General features: G+C 39.1%; 2 protein-coding genes across 2 annotated transcripts; both read left to right on the top strand.

Moving 5' to 3' along the window:
• Positions 1-3255: 3255 nt before the first annotated feature.
• LOC116418115 lies at positions 3256-4428 on the top strand. Its single transcript, XM_031933257.1, has 2 exons — positions 3256-3733; positions 3878-4428. Exons 1-2 carry the CDS (start codon positions 3545-3547, stop codon positions 4331-4333), a joined length of 645 nt encoding a protein of 214 aa, XP_031789117.1. The 5' UTR covers positions 3256-3544; the 3' UTR covers positions 4334-4428.
• A 4043-nt stretch (positions 4429-8471) lies between these two features.
• On the top strand, positions 8472-9500 carry LOC116418116. The gene is made up of 2 exons (XM_031933258.1): positions 8472-8777; positions 9038-9500. The coding sequence occupies exons 1-2, from the start codon at positions 8606-8608 to the stop codon at positions 9187-9189; spliced, it is 324 nt and encodes a 107-aa protein (XP_031789118.1). The 5' UTR covers positions 8472-8605; the 3' UTR covers positions 9190-9500.
• Positions 9501-10137: the final 637 nt, after the last annotated feature.

The following is a 10137-nucleotide window of genomic DNA, read 5'->3' as shown; positions in this document are numbered from 1 at the left end:
TTTGTAATAAAGAATGAATGTTTTATAATGAATGTAGAGGTCAGCCAGGTAAGACCTATACAATTTGAATTTAATTCTTCATCCATAAAATTATAAAATTAATTTTTTGTAGCTCTAAAACCTGCCAAAAGTAGCACTACCCGTATTTTTATTAAAATCCGAGAATAGTTGTTCAGAACTTGTTATTTGGTCAGGAGTGCTGCTTTTCTTTGTTTATAAAAATTCAAGCACAGTTTCTAGCGGAATATCGATAAATCACTCGAGCAGCGATCTCTGAGCTTTCGCGAATGAGTGCGCATTAAAAATTGATTATTTGGAGCTTGTAAATCAGTCAGCAGCGCTGCTTTTTCTTTGTTTATAAAAATCCAAGCCCAGTTTCTAGCGAAATGTCGATAGATCACTCGAGCAGCGATTTCGGAGCTTTCGCGAAAGTGTGCACATTGAAAATTCATTTTTCAGAACTTGTAAATCGGTCAGCAGCGGCGCAACCCGTTGTTCATGTAAATCGGAGCACAGCTTCTCGTGAAACGTCCGTAGATTGCTGGATCTTCTCTCTTGGAGCTTTTGCGAAAGTGTGCGCATCGAAAATGATCTTTTTAGAGTTCGCTAAGCGATCAAAAGCGTTGCTTTTCCTATGTTAATGAAATCGGGCCTATTTTATAGCGAACTTCTGTAGATTACTGGAGCAGCGCTCGCGGAGTTTTCGCTAGAGAGTATGCATCACGAATCGATTTTTGAGTGCTCGACAATCAGCAGGAGCAGTGTCTCCCTTTCGTTTATATAAATCCATTCCTAGTTTGTTGCAAAAAGTCCGTATATCGCTGAAGCAGTGCTCTCAGAGTTCTCGCGAGAGTGTGCGCATATTTAATATTTTAGAACTTGTTAATCGGTCAGAAGCTGCGCTACTCGTTGTTCATTAAAATTCGAGAACAGTTTCTCGCGTAATGTCAGTCGATCGCTGGAGCTGCTGTCTCGGAGCTTTTGCGATAATATAAAAATCCAAGCCCAGTTTCTAGCGAAATATCGATAGATCACTTAAGCAGCGCTCTCAATCGCTTGTAGCGCTTGTGCATTATGACACAAACGTTTCTTGCAGTTTTTGGAAATTTAGCTGCACGATGGTCTCGGAACCTTATCTGAAAAGTAAGTGCTATAAATGATACACCTGAACCCTTTGTTATGTTTAATAGATAAGGAGTTTTTAAAAGTCGATTTTCAGTTACTTGTGTACATAAAATAATGTACGAATTTTTTTAAATGTAAAAAGCGAACCGAGCTTTTTGGCTTTGCCAATCGCGCCATCGGCCTCTGGCGCGTAGTCCTTAATACAAGCCAGCTTGTTAATGGAGAAGAGAAAAATCTCTGTAGCGAGCTTCTCCGAGCTTTGGTGACAAACTGCTTACTATCAATCCACTTTTCGACGCTGCAAATTGGGCCTTCAGTTTCTGTCGAGCCGGTTTCAAAAGTACAAGCCAGTTTAACGATCAAAAGTCATTGATGTATAGCCCTCTTCAGGGGTTTTTAGCTTTTTGATTGATAAACTGGCTTATGCTTTTGAAAGCAGCGCGTCAGAGGTCGAAGGCGTCATTTGCGGCCTCGAAAAAGTCCGTTAATCGTGAGCACTTCTTTATTAAAGCTCGAAAAGGCTCAGTCCAGGGATTTTTCTCTTCTTCGTAGACATACTGGCTCGTATTTTTTGGAGACAGCGTGCCAGAGGCCGAAGGTATAATTCGCCAGAAGAGTCTCTCTCCACAGCATACGCCTATTTTGTAATGAAAAACAGAAAGACTGCAAGCTCTAGGATTCTGTAGTAAGGGCGTGAAAGTTTTTTGAGTAAACTGACATTTTTTCTTATGCCAAATTGCCGGAGACGCTTAAGATAAGTCTCTCCTCGAAGCTCACCTCTATTATCTAGCAGAATACAGAAATACCGCCAGTTTTGCGATTTTAGATCTAGCGCATGCAAGTTCTTGTAGTAATTCTTCTTTTTTCCCATGATGAATCGTCTGAGAGGCTCAAGAGAAGACTTAACAAAGAAAAGATTATCGCTCGCCATAGCACACGCGAGATAAGTCTCTTTTCGTTGCTCAGCTTTATTCTTTAGTAAAAAACAAAAAGACTGCGTGCTTTGCTATTTCTGAGCAACTGCGTGAATGTTCTTTAAGTAAGCTGACTTTGGTTTTGGAGCTTTGATTCTCGCTCTCGCTTGCCTTCTTCTATTCGCTATCGTATTTTTGAAATAGAGATTAAAAAAGTCTAATAAAGAATCTCAGAGCGTGAGGTAGTTAGTTTTAAGAACATTCATTTTGAAGTTTGGTCTCGATCTCACTCGTTCCCTTCGATATGCTATCGTATTTTTTAAAAGGAGACTTTCTTATACGGAATTTCGGCTTATGGGGTAGCTGGATTTAAAATTTGTTTGTTTAGCTTCGTCACTCGCTCCCGCTTGCCCCCCTTGATGTGCCATTATATTCTCTTAAAAAATACTCTTTTATAAAGAATCTCGCGACTATGAACTTACTTCTACTGTTTTATATCTTTAAAGAATTGGCCAGTTAAATATAAAAGCAGACTTAAACAATTTTTTATGGTCTTTATTTAAATTACATAAAAGTGAAGTATTTTAAGCACACACAGCACACATAAATACACATACCTTATTAATTTTTTTACTGACTTAATCGAATCAGAATGTCTTTGATAACAAATGAAAATCATTACCGAATTTCACGCGATACCATTGATTTGTTCTACCTATTAAAACGGTTTGAAATTGAAGAGAAAAATTGAGCTTTCTATAATCGATTGGTTAAAATAGTAGTCCACTAGATGCCGAAGACAGTTTTGTTTAAGTTTGCTGATAATCCTTGTAAATATAGAAAACTGATAGATGTTTTATCGAGAGAAAAAGATATTCCAGACTTTCTGTCGTCGACGTTTTTAAGGACGATTTTCTCCGAAGTTTTTTCTTATCGTCCTTCTTCTGAAGAGGTCCAACAGTTGAAAGATTTTTTTATCTCTCGTAAAGAGTGTATTCGGCTGCACATGCAGTGAGTATTTCGATTTTAACATATCTAATTATTAGACCAAAAGCGTATATTAAATGACGGTTATAATTACTACTTGAAAGTGCTACAGATGTATGTATGTAATTATCCCTCTAATAATTGCGTTTTCGATTTAAATTTATGCCCAAGTATAGCCTTTTAACATTGAACTCAATATTGTAGAAATATGTTTGGTAGCAATTATCAGGAACCCAGAATCGTTTTGTATACACTAGAGGAATTCATCTTCAAAGTTTCAGTTTATTCTCTTAATTAACTTTCGTCTAACCATAGAACATCCTTACATACAACTTTGATCTTATGAGCGTTTTCTTTGACTCAAAAGCGCTTTATATTAAATTTCATAACTGCGCATAATTAACTAACCTATATTTTTCTAAAGTTTATGCAAGGTGGAAAAAAATCCTAAAATTTTATTGGATGAACAAGAAACAGAAATTTCTAATAAATTAAAGCTCTATCACGTCATTATTAACATGACAGTTGATACTCCACATTTCGGATCTGATTTGATGAATGAAATAATTGAAGAAGCTTGGCAATCTGAATCTCCTAAAAATGGCTTATCCATAGTTAAAAGCTTTCTGAAAAATCACTATCAAGCAATGAAGAATGACAAATACTTGCCTATTCCCGAAAAATGCAGAGGATACAAAATTATAAAGGTATTTTGTAATCCTAATTCAAGTTTAATACTCTTTTATAATTACTATCAGTTGCACACGCGAGTATGAAGTTAAAATCTATACTACTAACAATAAATTGAAAAACATAAACGTTATACTTGAATATTGATTTTAATATTATAGAACAAACTAGTCTATTTTGGAGAAGACAGCGAAATTTCAAAAGAAAAGTACAGGTGCATGAATGTTGTAGATCAGTCCAAGACTATGTTAAATTGGATGCAATTTTCAAAAGAGAAAATCCGTAATTTGACACTTAGCGAGTGTGTATTGGAAATTACTGACATAGATAATGCTCATTTACCTGATTCATTTTTAGACGAAGACGTAGACATTTGCATTTTACAAAATTTTATGAAAAAATCTGCTTTTGAACAACTGCAACAAAGAGTACAGGATAAAAAAACGAAACAAAAATTCACGTGTATCAAATGCTCTAAATCTGTTCATACCAACTGTATTCAATGTGATAGTTGCTTATTATGGTTTCATTACTCATGTGTAAACATAGAAGTACCTAAAAACGCATTGTATTTCAGTGACCACGATTGGTACTGCTGCAAATGTAATTCTATCTGATGATTCTTAGAAATGTATGTGATTCAACTATTAAATATAAATAAAATTGATATTATTCTTGTATTTTTTATAAGTAAAGAAAATTGTATACGATATTTATGCGTTACGTAAGTATACACTACTCAGACTTGCTCTTTTATCGCCATTCCACTTGCGCGGGAATCACCTACTTTGCACACTCATATCGTACACTGTACTATTCGAAAGCTACGAAAACTCGTAAAGAGACACCCTTGTGAAGTGTTACCTTATTTTTTAATGAATAAACAAACCACAACTAGGTTCTCGCCGAGCTATTGCGCAAAAGATCTTCAACTAAACACATTTTTATCTAACAGCGAATCCCCAAACAAGCTACAGATAAGTCTCCCTTTACATAGCGAATCTTAAGCAAGTCTTGATGAGTATCGCTTTCCACAGCACACATCTACACTTAATGAAAAGCAGAAAGACTGCAATCAGTAAGATTTAGAAATTAAAAGCAAGCGCGTGAAACTGTATCTCAAAAATCCGTGAGAAGCGCCGCTACCTTTTGCTCATCAAAACTCGAGCCCAGTTTTTAACAAACCGTTGATAGATCGCTAGAGAAGCGCAGCCCCTGGTTCATCAAAGCTCGAGCACAGTTTCTCGCGAATCGTTTGTAGATCGCTAAAGAAGCGCTCTTGGAGCTTTCGCAAGAGAGCTCGCATGCGAATTGTCTTTTCTGAGCTCGAGAATAGGCAGCAGCAGCGCTACCCCTAGTTCATCAAAGCTCGAGCACAGTGTCTCGCGAATCTTTGATAGATCGCTAGAGAAGCGCACTCGGTGCTTTCGCAAGAACGCTCGCATGAAAATTGTCTTTTCTGAGCTTGTGAATCGGTCTGCAGCGGCGCAACCCCTAGTTCATGGATAGCTGAGCACAGCTTCTTGCAAAAAGTCGGTAGATCGCTGGAGCTTCTCTCTTGGAGCTTTTGTAAAAGTGTTCGAATCAAAAATTTATTTTTTAGAGTTTGTAAAGCGGTCAGGAACGGTGCTTTCTTTTTGTTAGTAAAAATCCGAGCACATTCTCTAGCGAAACGTCGGTGGAGCGCTGGAACAGCGATGTCGGAGCTTTCGCATAAATATGCGTACCAAAAATTGATTATTTAGAGCTTGTAAATCTGCCAGGAGCGGTGCTTTTCCTTTAATAAAAATCCAACCCCAGTTTCTAGCGAAATGTCGATAGATCGTTTAAGCAGCGATCTATGAGCCTTCGCGAATGAGTGCGTATTAAAAATTGATTATTTGGAGCTTGTAAATCAGTCAGCAGTGCTGCTTTTTCTTTGTTTATAAAAATCCAAGCCCAGTTTCAAGTGAAACGTCGATAGATCGCTTAAGCAGCGCGTTCGTAGCTTTCGCGGAAAAGTGCGTATTAAAAATTGACTATTTGGAGCTTGTAAATCAGTCAGCAGTGCTGCTTATTCTTTGTTTATAAAAATCCAAGCACAGTTTCTAGCAAAATGTCGATAGATCGCTTAAGCAGCGCGTTCGTAGCTTTCGCGAATGAGTGCGTATTAAAAATTGATTATTTATAGCTTGTAAATCAGTCAGCAGTGCTGCTTTTTCTTTGTTTATAAAAATCCAAGCACAGTTTCTAGCAAATGTCGATAGATCACTCGAGCAGCGATCTCTGAGCTTTCGCGAATGAGTGCGTATTAAAAATTGATTATTTGGAGCTTGTAAATCAGTCAGCAGTGCTGCTTTTTCTTTGTTTATAAAAATCCAAGCACAGTTTCTAGCAAATGTCGATAGATCACTCGAGCAGCGATCTCTGAGCTTTCGCGAATGAGTGCGTATTAAAAATTGATTATTTGGAGCTTGTAAATCAGTCAGCAGTGCTGCTTTTTCTTTGTTTATAAAAATCCAAGCCCAGTTTCTAGCGAAATGTCGATAGATCACTCGAGCAGCGATCTCTGAGCTTTCGCGAATGAGTGCGTATTAAAAATTGATTATTTGGAGCTTGTAAATCAGTCAGCAGTGCTGCTTTTTCTTTGTTTATAAAAATCCAAGCACAGTTTCTAGCAAAATGTCGATAGATCACTCGAGCAGCGATCTCTGAGCTTTCGCGAATGAGTGCGTATTAAAAATTGATTATTTGGAGCTTGTAAATCAGTCAGCAGTGCTGCTTTTTCTTTGTTTATAAAAATCCAAGCACAGTTTCTAGCAAAATGTCGATAGATCGCTTAAGCAGCGCGTTCGTAGCTTTCGCGGAAAAGTGCGTATTAAAAATTGATTATTTGGAGCTTGTAAATCAGTCAGCAGTGCTGCTTTTTCTTTGTTTATAAAAATCCAAGCCCAGTTTCTAGCGAAGTGTCGATAGATCACTCGAGCAGCGATCTCTGAGCTTTAGCGAATGAGTGCGTATTAAAAATTGATTATTTGGAGCTTGTAAATCAGTCAGCAGTGCTGCTTTTTCTTTGTTTATAAAAATCCAAGCCCAGTTTCTAGCGAAATGTCGATAGATCACTCGAGCAGCGATCTTGGAGCTTTCGCGAATGAGTGCGTATTAAAAATTGATTATTTGGAGCTTGTAAATCAGTCAGCAGCGCTGCTTTTTCTTTGTTTATAAAAATCCAAGCCCAGTTTCTAGCGAAATGTCGATAGATCACTCGAGCAGCGATTTCGGAGCTTTCGCGAAAGTGTGCACATTGAAAATTCATTTTTCAGATCTTGTAAATCGGTCAGCAGCGGCGCAACCCGTTGTTCATGTAAATCGGAGCACAGCTTCTCGTGAAACGTCCGTAGATTGCTGGATCTTCTCTCTTGGAGCTTTTGCGAAAGTGTGCGCATCGAAAATGATCTTTTTAGAGTTCGCTAAGCGATCAAAAGCGTTGCTTTTCCTATGTTAATGAAATCGGTGCCCATTTTATAGCGAAACTTCTGTAGATTACTGGAGCAGCGCTCGCGGAGTTTTCGCTAAAGTGTATGCGTCACGAATCGATTTTTGAGTGCTCAACAATCATCAGGAGCAGTGTTTCCCTTTCGTTTATATAAATCCATTCCTAGTTTGTTGCAAAAAGTCCGTATATCGCTGGAGCAGTGCTCTCAGAGCTCTCGTGAGAGTGTGCGCATTTATATTTAATATTTTAGAACTTGTTAATCGGTTAGAAGCGGCGCTACTCGTTGTTCATTAAAATTCGAGAACAGTTTCACGCGTAATGTCAGTCGATCGCTGGAGCTGCTGTCTCGGAGCTTTTGCGAGAATATTCGCGTAAAAATCGATTTTTGAGAGTTTGAAAATTCGCTAGAAGTGGCGCTATTCCTGTCTTATCGATATCTGACTATTGTTTGAGATGAGCAGATGACGCGGCGCTTAGATTATCCTGGGGAATGCTTACGAGGCCGGAAGCCGTTGTTGGAGTGTGGTCATCGCAAAGTCTTTGGCGCATTGTTTATGCTTGAGGGGATTTATATGAGAAGCAGAAGAACTCGCCGGCTACTAGTATTTCTGACATCTGAAGCACCTTTTCCGCTGAGTGGAGATTGTCTAGCTGCTGCATTGGCAGGGCATGTGTCGTAAGTCGCTTCTCATCCTAAAGATACTTTTCTTTCCACTGCGCGACGGCCAACATGCCTAGAAAATCTGCTGAGCAAACGCTGCGTCTGATAGGACCGTCGGCACGTGTCTTGATAGCCCTGGCGAGAGGTCGGACAATTACTCTCGAGCCAACTGTCGTGTTGCACGGGTGTCAGGTCGCTTATTGAGAAGTTTTTTCTATCTTTGGGTAAACCGAAGCTTGCAGTCTTGGCCCAGAACTTGGCGATATTCGCGGCGCTGCCGCTTTTTTCAGAGACTCTGCGTTTTGGCGTAAACCTTCTTAACGAGCTTGCAAGTTTGCCCTGCTGCGATTGACTTAAAATCCAGCACTTGGAGGAAACTCTTACTTGTATCTTTGTTCCCGGCTTGTCCTATAAACAAATAGGATACGTATTTTAAACCGCAGCCTATCGGTCTTAAACGCGGCCGTTCTAATGTTTTTTCCACTGTTGAACTGCGGCGCAGGAACACAAATACTGCAATCAAAGTTGCGTAACTGAGCGAAGTAAGCATTATTAAATTCAATAAATATGCTTACAGTAGATTAATTGCACTTCTGTTTGTAGAGTGGAATGTAGCTTATAACATTTGACAGTAACGTTCGAGTATGTCGATTGCTAAAAGTGTCGTCATGGTAACATATGAAACTTTCATATGCATCGAAAAAAACGCCACTTTCAACGCGACATTGCAAGCAGTGAGATACGGAGATAAAAATGGAGTCAGCAAGTGAAAATCAAGAAATTCCAATGCTGTTGCTGATCGACACAATTAACCAGATGATTACCGACGAGCAGGCCGCAGGGCACATGAATACCGGCGACAAAATTTATGTGTTCGTCCAAACCTCGGAGGAGTTATCTAGGACGTTGGGAAAAACTATCACCTGTAAGTAGAATGAAATTTATTTACCGCGGATGCGCCCTTTTATAATTTAAAGTTTGTTTTACGTACACGAAAACATACGCTCAATAATGCTAATAATTCGCTCTCTTTTGCTCTCTGAATTATTTTCCTAACCTAGCTTGTTCACATTTTCCGACACCCTTGCACGACCGCTAATGCGGAGACAGAGGGCTCGCTTTTTATGCAAAGCTCCAGCGGGCAATAATTCATGCATTTTGCAATAATATTTTTTAAACTTTCAGTTCACCAAGTAATCGACAGTTACAACCGTTACCGGGAGAAGTTTGACGCGGTGAACGCGAAGGTTAAATACCTTAAGAAAGGTGCGAGCCAATTGACTTTAGACGAGATTCGGATTTACAAAATATTCAAGAAAACTAAATACTATTTATGAGGCAAAGATATATTTTTGATTGTATAATTCTATTTGATTATTATAAAGTATGATTTTGAATAAAATAAATTAAACTTTTGCAGGGAAACCGGCGCACGAGGCACTTCTCTACTTCTTGGTGCTTCAATGGTGATTTTCTGAATATCAATTATTCGGTTTTGCATCCCCTTTTTTGTTTCATGAAGTAAAACGTCACAATGATTTATAAATAAAATGTTTTCACGAAAGTGTGCGCATCAGAACTTGATTTTTTAGAGTCTGTAAAGCGGTTAGGTGCGTTGATTTTGTTTTGTTGATAATGCGAGCCCACTTTATAGCGAAACGTTAGTAGATCGCTGGAGCAACGCTCTCGGAGCTTTCGCAAAAGTGTGGGAATCAAAATTTTTTTCTCAGAGTTTGTAAAGCGGTCGGGACCGGCGCTTTCTCTTTGTTATCAAACAACCGAGCCCAGTTTCTAGCGAAGCGACGGTAGATTGCTGGAGCAGCGCTATCGGAGCTTTCGCGAAAGTGTGCGCAATAAAAATTGTTTTCTCAGAGTTTGTAAAGCGGTCAGGAGCGGTCCTTTCCCTTTGTTATTAAACATCCGACTCTGGTTTCTAGCGAAGCGTCCGTAGATTGCTGGACCAGCGCTCTCGGAGCTTTCGCGAAAATGTGCGCATCAAAACTTGATTTTTTTAGAGTCTGCAAAACGGTTAGGTACGGTGCTTTTGCTTTGTTAATAAAAATGCGAGCCCAGTTTATAGCGAAACGTTAGTAGATCGCTGGAGCAGCGCTCTCGGAGCACTCGCGAGAGTGTGCGCATCAAGAATCAATTATTTAGAGCTCGTGAATAAACATCCGAGCCCAGTTTCTAGCGAAGCGTCCGCAGTTCGCTGGAGCACCGCTCTAGGAGCTTTTGCAAGGCATCTTTTTTAAAAATTGTTCCTTTAGAGCTCGCAAATCGACAAA

This window comes from Nasonia vitripennis, unplaced genomic scaffold (genome assembly GCF_009193385.2).
Source record: "Nasonia vitripennis strain AsymCx unplaced genomic scaffold, Nvit_psr_1.1 unplaced0033, whole genome shotgun sequence".
In the NCBI taxonomy this organism is placed as follows: Eukaryota; Metazoa; Arthropoda; class Insecta; order Hymenoptera; family Pteromalidae; genus Nasonia; species Nasonia vitripennis.
Note: the sequence above shows the minus strand (reverse complement) of the source record. Positions and strands in the feature narration are given on the sequence as shown.